At 41.4% G+C, this 18,882-nt stretch overlaps 1 protein-coding gene across 2 annotated transcripts; it reads left to right on the top strand.

The window, feature by feature from the left end:
- The first annotated feature begins 96 nt into the window (after positions 1-96).
- UBFD1 (ubiquitin family domain containing 1) lies at positions 97-15,968 on the top strand. Of its 2 annotated transcripts, none has more exons than XM_072417668.1 (7): positions 97-223; positions 4,334-4,579; positions 6,073-6,281; positions 7,614-7,679; positions 8,727-8,832; positions 10,391-10,473; positions 15,143-15,968. In XM_072417668.1, the coding sequence occupies exons 1-7, from the start codon at positions 208-210 to the stop codon at positions 15,251-15,253; spliced, it is 837 nt and encodes a 278-aa protein (XP_072273769.1). In that variant the 5' UTR covers positions 97-207; the 3' UTR covers positions 15,254-15,968. The 2 variants fall into 2 exon arrangements, with proteins under 2 accessions (XP_072273769.1, XP_072273770.1); XM_072417669.1 differs by having other exon boundaries at positions 172-285.
- Positions 15,969-18,882: the final 2,914 nt, after the last annotated feature.

Raw genomic sequence — 18,882 nt, 5'->3', positions numbered from 1 at the left:
AACAAAATGTCCGCCTAGCTGAACCATATTCGGCTCTGTAGCCAGGTCACAGACGTGCTCTCTATCCTCTGTCTGTCTCTATGGTACCTAGACATCCGAGCGGCTCTCTTCCGGTCCTAGACAGGGCTACAGTTGCCGGCTGGGTCCAAAGCGGCTGATTGTGAGTTTCCCGGCAGCCCTCGCGCTGGAGACTTGTACACAATCATCATGGCGTCCCAGGACGGTGGGTACCGGGTCCCCCGAGGGCAAAGCGCATGTGTCACCTGCTTTGAGAAGTCACTGAGCGTATGTTACTATATAGCGGCCTGTCACTTCTTGTTTGGTGACAAGTGACAGCTGCCATGTTCAGCTCTGAGACCCCCTGACAATGTCTGAACCCTTCCCTCTCCTTACTGGCAGTGTGCCAGCCTCACCACCCTGACATGTCCTGCCTGGGCCCCCTTACTCTGACACCTAGAGAACCCACTGCGAGGTGACATCTGTTATGAGTTGCTTCAACCCAGTGTGCCATATGCCCCTTGCGTGCCCTCTCCTATGTGGGTGACCACTGTGCCCTCAGTGCTGCCTCCTCTTTGGGTGACCACTGTGCCATCTGTTCCCATACTTCTATGGGTGATCACTTTGTGCCCTCTGTGCTGCCTCCTCTATGGGTGATCACTGTGCCATCTGTGCCCATTCTTCTATGGGTGATCACTTTGTGCCCTCAGTGCTGCCTCCTCTATGGGTGACCACTGTGCCATCTGTGCCCATTCTTCTATGGCTCATGACTGTGCCATCTGTGCTTCCTCCTCTATGGGTGACCACCCTGTGCCCTCTGTGCCCCCTCCTCTATGGGTGACCACTCTGTGCCCCCTCCTCTATGGGTGACCACTTTGTGCCTTCTGTGCCCCCTCCTCTATGGCTTACCACTCTGTGCCCCCTCCACTATGGGTGACCACTCTGTGCCCCCTCCACTATGGGTGACCACTCTGTGCCCCCTCCTCTATGGGTGACCACTCTGTGCCCCCTCCTCTATGGGTGACCACTCTGTGCCCCCTCCTCTATGGGTGGCCACTCTATGCCTCCTCCTCTTTGAGTGACCACTCTGTTATTTGTGTCCCTTCCCTTATGGGTGACCACTTTGTGCCCCCTCCTCTATGGGTGACCACTCAGTGTTGTGTCCCCTTCTACATGAGTGACCATTCTGTGCCATCCACACCCTATGTGCCCTGACAATGTCTGCCTGCTTAACCCTTCCTTCTCTGTACCTGGTTGTGAGCCAGCCTCACCACTCTGCCTGACATATGTCCTATGTCCTCTCTTACATGGCTGACCACTCTGCCATCTGCTCCCTATGTCCTCTCCTACATGGGCGACCATTCTGTGCCATCTGCTCCCTATGTCCTCTCTTACATGGGTGACCATTCTGTGCCATCTGCTCCCTATGTCCTCTCTTACATGGGTGACCATCTGTGCCCCCTCCTCTATGGGTGACCACTCTGTGCCCCCTCCTCTATGGGTGACCACTCTGTGCCCCCTCCTCTATGGGTGACCACTCTGTGCCCCCTCCTCTTTGGGTGACCACTCTGTTATTTGTGTCCCTTCCCATATGGGTGACCACTTTGTGCCCCCTCCTCTATGGGTGACCACTTTGTGCTTTCTGTGCCCCCTCCTCTATGGGTGACCACTCAGTGTTGTGTCCCCTTCTACATGAGTGACCATTCTGTGCCATCCACACCCTATGTGCCCTGACAGTGTCTGCCTGCTTAACCCTTCCTTCTCTGTACCTGGTTGTGAGCCAGCCTCACCACTCTGCCTGACATATGTCCTGTCTGTGTTTCCTTTCTCTGTCTCCTGCTCCCCTCCTACATTGGTGATCACTTTGTGCCATCTGTGTCCTCTCCTGCATCGGTGACCCCTCTGTGTTATTTGTGTCCTCACCTGCATGAGTTCTGTGTCCCCTGTGTTTTCTCCTACATGGGTGACCTCTCTGTGACATCTGCTCTCTGTGACACCCAACCAACATTGCACGGGTGACCAATCTGTGCCATCCACACCTTTAAAGCCTCCACATACATTTATACATGGTGACCACCCTGCGCCATCTGTTCATTGTGTCTCTTCTTTGTGGGTGAACTCTCTGTGCCATCCACAGCTTATGTGCCCTCACATAGACACATGGGTGACCACTCTCTTCCATCTGCTCCCTGTGTCTCCTGTTACATGTGTGACCACTCTGTGTCATTTGCTCCCTATGTCCTCTCTTACATGAGTGGCCAGTATGTGCCATCTGCTCCCTATGTTCTCTATTACACGAGTGAACTCTCGGTGCCATTTGCTCTTTATATCCTCTCTTACACAGGTGACCAGTGTGTGCCATCTGCTCCCTATGTCCTCTCCTACACGGGTGACCACTCTGTGTCATCTGCTTCCTATATCCTCTCTTACATGGCTGACCACTCTGCCATCTGCTCCCTATGTCCTCTCTTTACATGGGCAACCATTTTGTGCCATTTGCTCCCTATGTCCTCTCTTACATGGGTGACCATTTTGTGCCATCTGCTCCCTATGTCCTCTCTTACATGGATGACCACTCTGTGCCATCTGTTGTGTGCCAGCCTCATCACCCTGCCTGACATATGTCCTGCTTGTGTTTCCTTTCTCTGTCTCCTGCTCCCCTCCTACATTGGTGATCACTTTGTGCCATCTGTGTCCTCTCCTGCATGAGTTACCATTCTGTGTCCCCTGTGTTCCCTCTTACATGGGTGACCACTCTGTGCCATCTGCTCTCTGTGACACCCTACCTACATGCATGGATGACCACTCTGTGCTATCCTCTGACATGGGTGACCAGTCTGTACTTTCTGCCTGGCCTAACCTCTCCAGACATTGCAGTCTTTCCCATTAGAATACAATGCCCTATACATAACATGGCTGGCCTCTGAGTCATCACCATGAGGACATTTAGTTTCATTTTCATTTTTGTTGCTTTCATTTGTTTGTCCTATATTTTCCCGGCATGTCGGGTATTTATAGATCTCCTGTGTATTGTTCTTCCTGACACCCTGAGTGTCCTGCATTGTTGTTATTTGCCAGGTTTTACAATTGGCTCCAATGGATTTTTATTGGGGGGTATTTTTAGTTCATGTACAATAGAGTGGAGAGGAGTTTAAAAAGGTAATATTTTATAGCTATCTGTCTTCTTGACAACACAGCCCCCATTCATTTATCTGTATCACAAACACCAGAAGTGAGGGTACATCCTCCATCCTCCAGGGGATAAAGGGGTCAATAATCACCTAAAACTAAAATGTTTTCATTTTCAAGCTTTGTCCTTTAAGGGAAGTATGCCAAACAAACTTTAATGATGTTGCTTTTAGCAGCCCATCAATTCTGTAGCTTAATGTTTTTTGTGCACTAGATGGTCATTGATTTATCCCAATGTCTGCAGCCACACTTTCCTTCTATTAGGAGAATTGCTAAAATTAGTAACTTGGATGTGCATTTGTATAATATATATGTAAATAGGAAAACTTTCCATGTGCCCTTTTTTGAACATTGTTTAATTTGTTTTGCATATTTCTTGTGTGGTTCTGTCAGGTAATGAAATCAGAAGTTGCCAGGAAAGAGCTAAACTGCACTAAAAGTTTATATTCCATGTATTTTAACACTTTCCTTTAAAACCTGTTGGGACTTCAATGTAATTTACAGCATTGGTACTGTTTTGGGCAATACAGCACTCTGGTATAAACTGGCACTTGTGGGAAAGCCATTACATGTGTTGACTTGGCATTGGTACAGACAGAAAAGTCCTTAAGCCATTAACCCAAAGTATGAGGCTAGGTGCACTGCAGATCCAAAGTGAAATTTACACCAAATAGGATGAAGGAGAAATCTTCCTGATGTATTAGGGCTGAACTTTTATCAAGGGTTATACAAAAGTGCTATAATTTATTTTTTGCTTTGTTTACTATAGGAAACTGTTATTTTCCTTTTCCATATGTTAAGATTCAAAGGATTAGTAGAGGAGTTTTGATAATATCATAACTTAGCTTTGTCTTCAAATACTGTTTGTGCAGAGACTTATTAAATAATTGAGTCATATAGCACTAAGACCTTGCATGCCTCGTAAACTATCCTTTAGCAACCAGAATTGAGTTTCATGAACTCAGATCAGTCAGTGAACGTTGAAATTTGATTGGTTGCTGCACTTTTTGAATGAGCTGTATGTTAGGATGCAGGGGAAGAGAAGTGGCCCCTAATTCTGCTGACACCATTTGTCAGACAGTGTGGAATAATCTGCTTTGTACATTGCTGCTCTGACCTGCTCTCCTGTCTATTTTTTTTTCTGCAGAAATGGAAGAGCTGGGGATGGAGACGGATGGACAGAAGTTAGAGCTGAGCTGTGTGGAAGGTGAAGGTGCAGGATCTCAGGACGGTGGCTCAGCACAAGCAGAGGCAGTCAGCAATGGAGAGGACTCAGAGTCAGAGAAAGAGCATGTGGAATTTAAGATCATCTGGAATAAGAACAAGTATGACGTAAGGCTCCCATTGGACAGCACCGGAGCAAGCCTTAAACAGAAGATTCACACACTCACAGGTGGGACTTATAAGCTGTCGTCAGGATTGATATACAGGGCTTTAGAAAGGAGATATTGGTTCTGTCCTGTCACCAATGTGACACACTACAAGCTTGACCTGGTGCTGTATTCCCATGCAGGACCATACACTGGTCTCTAATAGAGAAAGCTATACAAATGTGGAACAGTATGACTCCCAGGCAGCTAGCATTTTCCTAAACGATTCATTCAGGGGGGCCTAATTCATTCTGCTGGTATAGGTATTCTTTAAAGTGTAATTAAACTAAGTAATATATCACAGTGTGATAACATATCATGTCCTTATGCATTCTGGCTGTTTTATAGGCTCTTTTTCTTTTTTCATTTTTTTTCTACCAGTACCACAGACATTTGGTAGATCACAAAAGCAAGCTTGAAAACATAACATTAAAATTTCAGTTTAATACACAGGAAATTACAAGGACAGTAGGACATGGCAAAATCAACAGCAATTTTTTTTAAAAATGTACTTTTCTTGAAAAAAGAAAAGTAATACGACCACTACATCAAAGGACTAGTAGACTGCAACTTAAAGTTGAACCTGAGCCTAATATTCATTCTTCCACAGTAGAACAGGCTCTTCTTTTGTACTCCAAATGCTCACTCTGTTTTCACAGTAAAGACTACAGCCAGATACACATGGTATTATTTCCTGGCATTCAGCATCATCTTGCCAAAGTCTTACTGTCCCTCTCCTGTCCTTTCATCTTTTGGATTTTAGTACTTTCCATCAGAGAGGCTCAGCATTACTTGACGGTGATACTTAGGTTGCTCTACAGGCAAAGTATGTTTGCCTAAGAATGCTTATTCCTTCACAGCCATACTTAGCTATCGAGGGATTTTTGATGTTTGTACACCTACTCCTAAGTATCAGTGCCTGTACTGCTTGCAAAAGTCTCTATAGATAAGCACTGACAAAGTGTACTATGATGTTCTTAGCAAGCAATGAACAACATCCTGCCAGTCTGGCTGCATTGCATTGAGAAGCCTAAAATAAGGTATGGGATGAAAACATTAAAAAAATAGTAACAAACATGATGACTGGAGGACGGTTCAAGCAGGGGAGGAAAAATCTGGTAAAATTAAATAAATGGTCACGGTCATGTTGGATCTTGTAGTGTCTTTTATACATCTGTAGTGAGTCTGTGACACAACATTGTTTCCTTCCACAGGTTGCAAAACAACATGAAACCCAAATAGAGAGTGTGGGACTCTAGTCATTTCCCATGATCAGAATTGATAAAGTGCTATTCATATCCTAATATGTGTATATCAGTCTGTTAATCTTTAGGAAAAAAAATTCTGTGTAAAACAATGTGTAACAATTTTTTAACAAGCATGGCTGTAGCAGCTGGCAGGCTGTCAGAAATTCTAGAATTCATGTGGATTAAAGGTTTTTTTTGAAAGTCATCCACCAAATTGGTGGAAATGTTTTATTGGATATTCCTGACTGTTCCATTTTATCCTTTTGCAGGTCTTCCACCAGCTATGCAGAAAGTTATGTTTAAGGGGTTACTTCCCGAAGACAAAACTTTAAGGGAAATCAGAGTCACCAATGGAGCAAAAGTTATGGTAGTAGGATCCACAATCAATGATGTCTTGGCTGTTACCACCCCCAAAGAAACCATCGAACAGGAAGTGAAAGAAGAAGAGAACAAGAAGGAGCCACTGTGCAGACAGAAAGTATGTATAAGTCACCTACTGATTTGTCCACTATTTTAGAATGTAAGCATTATCAGAAAATCAGCTTTCTCATCTGTATTTGTATAAAACCAACTAGTAAAAGGAAATTCAACAACTCTACTGACCACAAATGGACAGTGTCAATCTATAGATATTAGTGGGGGAAAAAGGGAAGTTGTCGTAAACATTGCCTTTATTGGCTATACACACACACACACATGCAAGGGATTTTGAGGAAAGTAAATTATTTTTTCAGGCAGTGGTATAGAAAAGAAGACTTCTCTTGTCAAAGGAATTTACCTTTCCTAAAAGCTGGCATCTGTAAGTTTTTGTTAGCCAATAAGAGCTATCACCTGACAATTATTCCTCTTTCTAGTAGCCTGAGTGTTCATACACTGACAATATACATAAGCAAATATTTCTTCCAGATTTATGGATATACAAAAATCAACTGGAAGGTCTATCAGTTAGACTATTCGGCATTCCTGGCAAAAAGATGAATTCAATAACCCTAGTAATCAAGTACATTGTGTACTGATTGCTGTCTGTTCTACCATGTTTAATTGAGATTGAACAACAATAAAGCACATTCCTTTTTTCAGCACTCCTCTGCATTTTGTCATTCACTAATATATCTACCTCTGTGTTTTTAAAGAGATACCGTCTCCTTGCCACAGCTAAATACATTGGCATGTATGATATGGTAGCCTTCTAATTACATGTAGTTCTGTTTAGCTACTGTTGTGATTCTGACACCTATTAGACAACAAATCGGTGGTGAAATCATGCTTTTTTCAGTTGTTTTTTAGTTCAAAGATATAAATAGTGGTTATTGTGAACATTTTATAATCAAATGCACTGGCAAGGGTAATAAAAGAAGATTGGTGTCACCTGCCTGGGTGTGCAGTTTTGTGAAAGTCAAGGCTAGCTAAGCAAAATGATAGATTTTGTGGCAAATAAACACGGTAACATGACATGTATATTTCAGCTGTAGAGGTTTGCCTGGTATGGCTCACTTCTGTTTCTATAAAAGCTTTAAAAAGACAATTGCATTCAATGGGTATTTCTTTTTGTCTCTCTGTATGTTTATGTATGTTTGTGGGTATGTATATACACAAACATACACAAGAGATTATATTCCTAAAATACATACAGTAATTATAAAAATTGGAGGCTAAGGTACCAAAGTTGTCAAACGATTTATGTACTGACTTAAAGCTCTGCTACTAGTTCTCTTCAAAGCTAAAAAAATACAATATGTTTTGGCTGGAATTCAAGTTTAATTTCAACTTACTGTTTGCTGAATTCTGTTCTTTTGTATTGTGTTTTCAGCAACATCGAAAAGTTCTGGATAAAGGAAAACCAGAAGATGTAATGCCATCTATTAAAGGAGTTCAGGTAAGAAAGTTCTTTATCATACCACTGCAGTAGAGATTGAGGGAGGTGGTGAATTTGTTGTAAAAACAGTAGAATTCCGCTATGTAAAAGCCATCCCAGGCATTGACCTTTTCATGTCTGTGGAAGCCTTTGTGCAGTTCTAAATGTCAGTGTCTACCCTTATGGTCCTAGGCCAAGTCTCAGGGTTTTAAGTTATATAATTAGATAGAAGTTGTGCACCTATGGTTTGCTGTAAACTTTTAGTTTTGTCGTAGGTAGTGTGGCAAATTGGCATCAAATGCACTCGCTGCAGAGATTTTCCAGATTTTGGTACCAATTTCAGAGCTCCCTGTACTCTTTTATTCACAAACATAAGCAGAATCCAGGCATCAGTGACACACTTAAGAGCTGTAGGTCCCACAGACCTAGACATAAGGAGACCTCCTGGGCTCTCCCAGCATACAGGCAACGCAGCCTCTTAGCCACACCTGGCCTCATGCTACAACTTCCCCCTGACTCAAAGGCTGGTGCCTGTTTATCAATGGCCAGGTTCTGCACAGCCATTGTCAGTCCCTGGCATGGAAAAATGATGGAGTGCCTGGCCCTCCCATTGCTTCCAGGCCACTCTTGGCTTGGATACCAAATAAAATGCAGCAAATCTGCAGCCACATAATTACGCCTGGCCCTATCCAGGTGCTTTAATCCCTTTTCGAGGATCGCTTGTGTAATATTATTCCATAAACTGAATTTTCTTTTTAAAGCTGCACTACAGGTGTATATACCAAGGTACAGAGATTGCAGCTTTGCAGTCATGGCCCTAAATTGTTAGCAGTTGTTCCAGAGAGCATCTGCAGCTTCTATAAAAGCGCCATGGTCAATGGGAATATTCGTAATTTGTAGCAACAAAAGGGCCCTTGGTGGTGACACAGAAGGTAATGTTGAAAAGTAATTTCTTTGTTTTATACCTGTAAACTATAATGTTTATTGAGCTAAGTGAAAAGTGATATCATGATTGTTGGTACAACAGCCACCATTTGTGTTCACTCCTTATTACTGTATGTGTTACAGGAACGGCTCCCAACTACACCCATATCTGGTATGTACAATAAGTCCGGGGGCAAAGTAAGACTGACATTTAAACTAGAGCAAGACCAGCTGTGGATTGGTACAAAAGGTTAGTAATGAAAGAGCAGCATGGTAGCCATTTGTAAACCAATTAATGAAAAGTGATATCCAGAATAGGTAAAGCATGGTGTGCGGATTTTAGCTGCATATGTGTAATCTCCCTGCAATAATCTATCACTGTCCCTGTCCACTTGGGGGTCAATTCATAAGGCAACATTCCCTAAAACATTCCCTGGTGGAGAATCTTCCAGGTCTGTGTGTTTAACTTGTAGTAATTGATTCTCCACCGGATAATGTTTCAGGGAATGTCAAATTCCCTGCATTATAAATAGAGCCCTTACAGTTTTTAGATGTTTCTACCCACTGTCAGATGGTTAAACTCTGCAGCATCTACTAGATACAAAAATTTCTATTTGGGGTGGACTTGCACTTTAAAATTGCAGTTTTGTGTATAAATAAATTAATTTTGCAAAGTAAAAGATATGCCGGTCACATGGATCTCCAGCATCTTAGTTGCTGTGCCTTTTTAATGCCAGTATTCTATGCCAACTTGGCACTTATGGAACATACTGTTCTCTTAAATAGAAAAGATTTGATGAACAGTTAAAAATAATGGATCACTACAACCTTACATTATTTAAAGACTTATACATTATGTGCTGATAGTCATTACATAGTCTGTAGTTTTAGCTTGCTGCAAACTTGCTTTGGGTCATTGAGCCAAAGTAATGTAATTGGAGACAGGCGGGCAGCTGGTTGCTTTAGGAAGGCAGGGGTGAGTAGCATGACCTTGAGATCTTTATAACTAATACAGATGTTGCACATGATTCATCCTAAATAGGTAATTTATCCTTTTTTTTATATAAAATACATTTTTGTTGAATGCTTTTAGATGACTATTTTTAAAGAAATGGGGATGCTTAGATAATGGGTATTGGTTCAAGTGCAGTTCTCCCTGATTCTTACAGCAGTGCTTAAACGGCCGACTGTCAGAGACAGCCAGAAACCGTATATAAGAACAAGAGCTGAAATGATCAGCAATTGTCGACGGATAATTCATTAGGAGTGAGGAGGAGATGTATAATTTAGGTGGGGTGTACATCCTCTACAGACAAACAGGTTTCTTAAAGTAGAAAATTACTTCATCTAAATCAGCTACTTATCCTTTTTTTTTTTTTTTTTTTTTTTTAAAGCTGTCTATGTTTTCAGTTGATCGCCACCAGTGTATAACTAACACAATTTTTCTGGCAAACATACTTTTTCCTCTTTATGACTAGTAATCAATGCTACAGGTTTATCGTGGCAAAACCTCTAACGTACATACATTGTATGTTCCTGTGTAAAATCTACAAATATTTGGATTGGTATTGTTACCATTTTTTGACCATAGTTTATTTCAGTATAGTCTGTCCTTTTACTATAACCACTAGTCTCATCACACGGGTGGTAAAATGGGTGTATAATAAACGGCTTAAATTTTTTATTGTTTGGGCCTACACAATAATATTTGTCTTGGGTAATGCATAAGTTAGAGCTTGCAATGGCCAAACCAAAGTAATACCTCTTGCAATATATTTTATAATAGGTATACTTTTATTTTGCTGCAGAGAGGACCGAGAAAATCCCAATGGGTTCTATTAAAAATGTGATCTCTGAGCCGATTGAAGAACATGAAGATTACCATATGATGGTGAGCATTTTAAATGACCGTAAAGTGCTAACTCTTTAGCACCATAGGTAATAATTGAAATTGCTTTCCCCTGAAACTAAACTAAAAACTACCTCAACAACATAGGTAGCTGTTCCTCCTCTTTTATGCTGAAGCTGCTACATATTCTATATATACTTGCCTCAACTCTTCTGCGCTCCGGAACGAGTGAGAAGAAGAATCCCTGTGTAAGCTTTAGGTTGCTAACTAGAGCTTTAATGTGGAAAAGACTCTCTAAAGGTCACTTTTATTATTATTAATATTATTATTAATATTATTAAACAGGATTTATATAGTGCCAACATACTGGGTTGCAAATGACAGACAGACAGATAGCTTACAATCAAATGTGGGAAAGACTCTGTCATTGTGACACCACTAAGTGCTTAAACCACCAACCGCTAAGCAACTGTGAGGTCACATAAAAGGTAGCCACATGCTTTCCATACTTAGAAGTAGCGAGTATGTGATCTTACCTGGGTAGAAAAAAAAAAGTCAGGGTGGCACTTAGGTGAACTGGTTCCATCTCTGCATGTACAAAAATCAGGTTAATTTTCTACCTAAAAAAAACATCCAAAGACATTTCCACTCGTGCAAACTTTTATTCTCCAGGATCATCATCTAGGATTTTTTAGCTTGGAGATATTTTGAGAAGTCCCTGAGCTTTCTTCTGTGCCATGCAATCCACTTTTGGATATTCAGCGCTTCAGATCTTTTAATCTCAAGGACCTTTTTTTGGACTCTTAACACACTCATTGACCTTTATCTTTCTGTTGTACGCACAGGGAGATGCCACAGGCTATGGTGGTGGTGCTTTATTTTTTTGTTGGGCTAGAAAAGTGGTTGATCAAAATGTTCTGTGTCAATGGCCTACAGTCTATTGTAGAGACAACTAACTAAAGCTGCGTACACACGGCAAATTTTTCTCGCCCGATAATCGGTATCGGCCAATTATCGGGCGAAAATCTGCCGTGTGTACAGTCGGTTGTCGTCCATCGTCCGACGACCGTCCTGGCGGATCCATGGACGATGGACGACGACCGATCCTAATGAAAGGGAAGGGGAGAGCGCGCAGCAGGGTGCCGCTCCGTCGCTCTCCCCCTCCCCTCTCCATAGAGCATGAACGGTGCTGTATGTACAGCATCGTTCATGCATCGTGCAGTCTTTTCTCGTTGGAAAGGATCGTGAAAGATCCTTTCCAACGAGAAAAATTGCAGGTGTGTACGCAGCTTAAGGTATTTCCCTCACTTTGGATTTCCTTATTTTTTTTTCTGTGTTGTCTGTGGGACAGGAGGCCAAGGAAAATCCTCCAAATGGACAAGCAACCAATGACTGATTAAAAAAAGTTTTAGCTTTAAATTTTTTTTTTTAATAAATTTTATTGGTTTTTTTTTTTTTGTTAACAACTGCATCCATAAACATATATCGCATACAATGAAGAAAAAGTAATAACATAGAATATTAATAATAAAACCTTAAAGCCAGCTACCTAACCAGTATTTATACTTAACAGCATAAGGGTAATCGGTGACAACATTCTCCACTAACCAGGGAAACATCTTTACCATGTTTTTTTATTTTGTTTTTTGTTTTTTTTTGTTTTTTTATATGAAACTGAGTTTTTATTGAAAATTTTTTTTACAAATACAACAAAAGAAACAAAACAAAAAGAACATGCACAAGAACACAGCATACATATTACCAAAACCATAAGGCAAGTAGGAACAAGTATATATACATATACACATATACATACATAAAAGCTACAAGAAAAAATAGCAATAGTGGAGTGCAAATGATGCAATGTGGTTTCAGCCAATAAACATGACAAACCAGTAAATTCTTGTATACAGGACATAACATCAAAAATGGGGAGGGAGGAAAAGGGGATGATTTGCTGAGGTGATTTGCTATATAACAAAAGGAGGGGAGCAAAATAAGACCATCACATCTGTAATTGAGCATAATAGTCATCCCATGGCTCCCAGACCTGTTTGAATTTAGTGACAGTGTTCCTGAGCAGGGCAGTAAGGTATTCCATCATTCGGATATCCTGAATGCGGGCGTATAGTTCTTCTAAGGATGGAGGGGAGACAGACTTCCACTTAGTGGAGATATGGATATGAGCTTGGTAGGACCTGTTAAGGGCAACCCTAGCAGGTAATGTAGAGGATCTAAAGTAGATCGGCATTTGGTCACCTTCCCCAGTAGCTGGATAACCTTATCAGTAACTTTGTATAATAGGGCAGAACCAGAAAATGTGTTCTAGCGTCCCGCGGTAGGACCTACAGCGCCAACAGGTCGGATCAGCCTCTGGGAACAGCCTATGGAGCACGTCTGGGGTGTGATACCACCGGAATAAAATCTTATATAAATTTTCTTTATAAAGAATACAAATGGAGCTTTTATTTGCTGCCTCCCAGACGGCACTTTACCATGTTTTTAAGACCGACATATTCAAATTTGGTACAGAGTATTTAACCCAGGGATCCCAGACCTGTATGGATTTGGAATGAGTATCGTGTAATGTACTAGACAGCTTTTCATTTATACACATATTATAAACTTTATGAAATGGGATAAATTGTTTCTTCCAGCTGTTTGCTATCGCTTGCTTAGCAGCTATGAGAATATATGTACACAATTTAAATTGAACCCTTGAAAGGGTCTGCGGTTTGAAATGCAATAGTGCCAGCCATGGATCTCTGGGCAAATGTGTCTGAAACTGTTTATTCAACAGTCAGATGACCCTTCCCCAGAATCCTATTACAAATGAGCAATTCCACCAGATATGTTTAACTGAACCCAGTTCCTGACAGCCCCTGAAACAGTATGCCGATCTATTTGTGGTACAGTGTTTCAGGTGTGCTGGGACCATGTACCATCTAGTCAAGACCTTCTATGCCGATTCAATGGTTACTATATTAATGAAACATGAAGTCAGTTTGGACCACATATGGCGCCAGGCCTCTTTTGTCTTAGAACAACAAAAATCATTCCTCCAGTCAGCCACATATTTATGACTCTTGGAGAGTTTACTTTATTCAGTTCAGCATAAATTGTACAGATCAATTTTAGCGACATGGGGGTCCGAAGACAAATATACGCCAAAACAGATAAATCTAGCGGAACATCTCTCGAACCTAACAGAAATTTTATCCAGTGTCCGAGTTGAATTTATCGGAAATGCTACCTACCAGGGGCCTCATGTGAGACTCTGATTTGTTCCCAACTCATGATACCAGTTCGGGTAAGTAGTGAATACACTATGGTAAAGTTGTGAGATTTCCACCAGGCAAATGCTCCAGGTGATTCATGACCTGGGAGAAACAACAGGTTGTGTAGTATAGGGAGCAGAGGTAGAAATTATGACATCAGACCACTGGAATAACGCACAGAATCCCATACTGTCAATATCTGCTTGAGTTGGGGGCTCATATGTAAAGAATGCAGTTTGCCCTGGAGCTCGGGAATGCACCAACATCCAAGGTGGCGCACAACATCGCTTCTAATTGAACCCACTGAGGGGCTCTGGTCCCAGCATATAAATATATTATGGGGGCTATATGAGAGGCCTGATAATTTTTAGCAAAATTCAGGACCCCAAAACCACCGAAATGAGAGTCTAATTGTGTCCACTAATGGTTGTGGTAAAGTTATATTAAGGGTGGTGGATTTAGTTTCGTTAATTTGCAGACCCGAAATATATGCAAATTTATGTAGTATTGTAACTATGTTTGGCAATGTAACTGTAGGTTGGGTTAAAGTGAGAAGGATGTCATCTGGAAATAGGTTCATTTTATAAACTCGATTAATTATTTCTAAGCCATGAATATTGGAATTATAACAAATTAATTGGGCAAGTGGCTCGAGGGCCAAGACAAAGTAATGGCGAAAGAGGACATCCTTGGCGGGTGCCTTGTTGGATAGAAAATACTAAAGAATATTATGACATATATTGAACTCTTGTCTGCTTTAGCTGTGTTAAGGTTTGGGCTAAGGTAACTGGGGGCCATTTTTATATAAACATATACTGGGAATGTCTGACTTCATTGCGCTGCTAATGTGACTGGTAGCCAGTGGTTAAATTGTACAATAGCATGGTCGCATTCAATTAAAATTATTAGGGTTAATTTCCCATACAGAAGCTAGATCACTGTTAGAAACGATTGTTAGAGATTGTTTTAGCAACATTAGGAAATAATGAGTGGTGTTTGTACCGTTGTATGGAGAAGGTAGGGGGGGAATTAGAGGAAGGCATCCCCTTGCATCCTACTCTAAAGAAAACAACAACAGTCATTAGCTCTGGGTTGTTTAGTGACATAGCATAACCTTGGGGGACGTCTGTACAAACTATCTTAATCTGGCATATTGACCGCTTTAGCCATACATTTAGGCATAGATATGTCAAAGCAATCTGACAGAGGATACCAGATCTTTGCATAACCCTTTATACTCATATTTATAGGTCATATATGTAGAAAGCCCTGTCCACTCTGTCCTGTATCCCCCCCATTACTCTCCATTCCTCCACCTCTCACACCTGTTGGATTATCCAATAGTGTTGTCATGACTATTGCCAGTGTTTATATTGTGTATTTGGTCCCCATAATCCCCACTTACATTGGTATTTCTCTTGTTCTGTTTACAGGCGTTCCAGTTGGGTCCTACTGAAGCATCTTACTACTGGGTCTACTGGGTGCCATCACAATATGTGGATGCCATCAAGGACACAGTGTTAGGAAAATGGCAGTATTTTTGAAGTTAAGTTCACCTCTGGCATAGAATTCAAGAAGCTGGGAGGAGCCAACAAACCGCCTTTTCCCATCCTGCACCACAGACCCCACCATCCCTCTTGCGGTGATTACCCAACTTCCCAGTGCTCCATAGAGCCTTACAGGGCTGGAACTTTTGCCATGCGAAACATCCTGTGGGGCACAGAAGGCTGATTCTATAGGAGCCAGAGGTGACTGATCGTACCTAGTTTACATTTTTAACATTTTTCAAGTTGTGGACTTCAGACCGCAGCTGCATCAGCCATATAACCAAGAAAAAAAGCAAAAACCTTCTTTTATAAATCCTGAACCTGCAAGGGAGACTAATAGAGGTCACCACCCCTCCTCTATTGGTCTCCCTGAACCACTTTGACAAATATTGGTTCTTTTTGATGCTGACGAGCCACCATCTGGGGACACGACTTGCAGAGGCAAATCCTCACAGCACGCAGGGCTCCGTTCAGTACATGCTGACAACCCCCAGTTATCACCACTGTGATAATACTGTGACAGCAAGACAAGTCTTTTCATCATAATTAAAGTTTGCCGAAACCATGATGGAGGATGTCAACCTGCTTCAGTAACTTGTTGGGTTTTTTTTTTGTTTTGTTTATTTGTTTTTTTTGTTTTGTTTTTTGAATTAATAATTTAGTAAACAAAATAATTAAATGGGTGCAGGAAAGGCTGCACTGTCTAAATTTGTTCTTGTCTCTGTGTCATTTACCCAGACAGCATTATTCTATAGGGGATGTAGATTAAAATGTCTTTCAAGCCAAAATGTGGATAGAGTAGGGAATGATTAGAGCGCCTGTCATGTTTTTTTTTTACCTTCACATTTTTCTTGGTGGCAATCATTTCATTATACAGGAGCTGCAACATTTAATTGAATCTGCAATGAAGACACAGAAATAAAAAATCTTATAGGCGTTCTAGCCTATTTTTTAAATTATAAATTTCAAAAAGTTGTCAGCAGGACAGCAAGTTAGAATTATTTATGCTAACAGAATCACAGAGAGCAGTAAAAACTTGTCAGGATCTAATTCCTCGCCAGTCTATATAAAATAAGGCATTGTAAAGCCAAACTAAAGCGAGAAATTAAAAAACATCAAGCAGCCAGGTTCTTTATTGCAGAAGGGACATGCCATGTATGGTCATTCATGCTCCAGCTATCATAAGGCCTCCAACCTGGAAAAAAGACAGCCAAGATGTCAGTGCCATGAAAAGAGCAATGGAAGTGCAAATCCACAATTGAAACCATAAGAAATACCTTGTTTCCCCTATGATAAGCCACTGTCTTATATTTTTTGAAATGTCAAAATATGCCCTAGGTCTTATTTTCAGGGTATGTCTTATTTTTCCATGAAGAAGACTACAGTACACATTTATTGTTGAAAATCACTCATGATCACTCATGTGCCATTGATTGTCCCCTTCTGATCCCTCTGTGCCATTCATTGTTCCCTTCTGATCACTCTGTGCCATTCATTGTCCCCTTCTGATCACTCTGTGCCATTCATTGTCCCCTTCTGATCACTATGTGCCATTCATTGTCCCCTTCTGTTCACTGACTCACTTTTTTTTGGCTTCTACGGCCCGGTAACAGACTCCGTTAGGGCAGGGATCAACATCTTGCTTGTCCTTCCTGGCGCGGAGTCGCGGGTGCGTGTGCAGGCCTTTGAAGTCACTTTCAGTTTCGCTCTGCACTGCAGCCAGCATTGAGGAGTCACACAGAGGCACACAGTGGCAGGTATTGGTGGGTGTCTTATTTGCGGGGGGTGCTTTATTTTAATGTTTTGAGAGCAAAAATCGAGGGGCGGCTTATTTGATGGGGATGCCTTATCATCGGGTATGTTCCCATTACAATTTTCTCTTTTTACATTTTCTGCTTGTCTGGCTGACATGCTGCTTCTTTGGTTTTTCAGATTAGCATTAATGTTTGTGTTCAGACGATTGATAACTTTAAAAGCCCTAGACAACAGCTCTAGCACTTGGCTGTATTAAGAAAAGGGGACCTAACTTTTAATTTATTATTAAATATAAATTAAAAAATTGTACAAAAAGGGCAATTTGGCCATTCAGCACAAAGTCATGGTGTCTGCATAATGCCCTCTTCAAAGACCCACTAATACTCCAGCAATTCCTCACCATCTCTCTGTTGCAGCATCCATCAAAATTTTCGAAGCCTAGAGCAGAGATTATCAATCTTTTTAACCCCTCTGGCTTTCTAATTCTGTACATATTTTCATGCAAAAAGCGTTACATTTTTTGCATGCATTTTTATTTTACATTGTAGGTCTTTAATTCTTAGGCATAACTCACCCAAATATGTCCAATATTTAATAAATGTAATCAATTTAATAAACTTTAAATAAAAAAATCCATTAAATCAAGGGTGCATAAAAATACTAAAACCTGTAATATAAGTGTACAGTAGCATGTATAATATATATATTATATAAAGATTTCTTTGTATTGAATCCAATACAAAATTATTTGAATTTCCCGCTGTGCCTCCCGCCTGCACCGACATCACCGGGAAACCGCATCGAACGTCTCTGCAGTTGCTGGCTGAAGATCGGAGGAAGAAGACAAGTCCTGAGGACTTTAGGGACGAGGGGGACGCCAAAGGAACAAGGTAAGTTTTTTTTTTTTAATGTTTTTGGCAACCCCTCGTGTGACTCTGGATTACTGTTTTACAAGTAAAATCCACCCTGAGTCACACTTGGGAATACCGCTGGGGGGTTAATATGGGGGAAGCCTTGAAATAACTTTCAGGTCTTCAAGTGGACCTAAACTCAACATTTTAACTTTACATTAAAAGTTGGACAACCCTTATATGTAACGGAAAAACGGTATTCATGTTTAAATTTTTTAGGTGCAAAAAAATAAAAGTGCAGCACCTCACTTTGGCGATCAAGACTGAATGAGAGTGCAGAGCCTCTGGCTCTGGGTGCTCCTTCTGCGCATGCCCTAATTTCAGACGTGTAGAAGGGGGCATTTTTTTTATTAACCTCCCTGTTGGTAATCCCGAGTGCGGCTCAGGGTTAACTTTCAGCAAAAGCAGTAACCCCGAGCCACACTCCGGGTGGAATTGTAAAGCCTCCTTGGTCCCCACGAGCTCTTAGTGTCCTCCCACGATGCCTGCCCAGCATCTGCCTCCCCTGGCGATGCCCACCTGGTGTGTAAACGTTGGGGACACAGATGCCAGGCAGGCACAGCATGTGTGAGTGTGTGGCTGGGGGGCGGGAAATTTAAAATAAATCATTTTAAATGTCAAATGTACCGCTTTGACATTTAAAAATACTGATATAATCAGACCGCCAGGGAAGTTAAGGGAAAGAGATGCCGATCTCAAGAAAGTGCAGCATTCCAGCAGGCTACCTCACCTGATCTCGTGCGAGATCAGGTGATGTGCCAAGAAGACAGAGGAAGCGAAGAAAGAAAATGTCGGCGCCTGGTGCTTCTTCAGTGCCATGACTAAGAAGAATTCCAGGACGACGTGAGGTCCAGCTCCATTGAGGGACCTGCAGGATTAACGGTAAGTGTCATTTTTTTTATTTATGGTTTAGTTCCGCTTTAAGGGAACTCCCATTATAATTACTTATTATTATTATTA

The sequence above is a fragment of the Pyxicephalus adspersus genome, chromosome 7, assembly GCF_032062135.1.
Source record: "Pyxicephalus adspersus chromosome 7, UCB_Pads_2.0, whole genome shotgun sequence".
Classification (NCBI taxonomy): Eukaryota; Metazoa; Chordata; class Amphibia; order Anura; family Pyxicephalidae; genus Pyxicephalus; species Pyxicephalus adspersus.
Note: the sequence above shows the minus strand (reverse complement) of the source record. Positions and strands in the feature narration are given on the sequence as shown.

Coding starts and splice junctions, on each gene's coding strand:
- UBFD1 (XM_072417668.1), top strand. Junction 6,282..7,613: donor AGCCACTGTGCAGACAGAAA/GTATGTATAAGT, acceptor TTGTGTTTTCAG/CAACATCGAAAAGTTCTGGA. Junction 10,474..15,142: donor ATGAAGATTACCATATGATG/GTGAGCATTTTA, acceptor TTCTGTTTACAG/GCGTTCCAGTTGGGTCCTAC.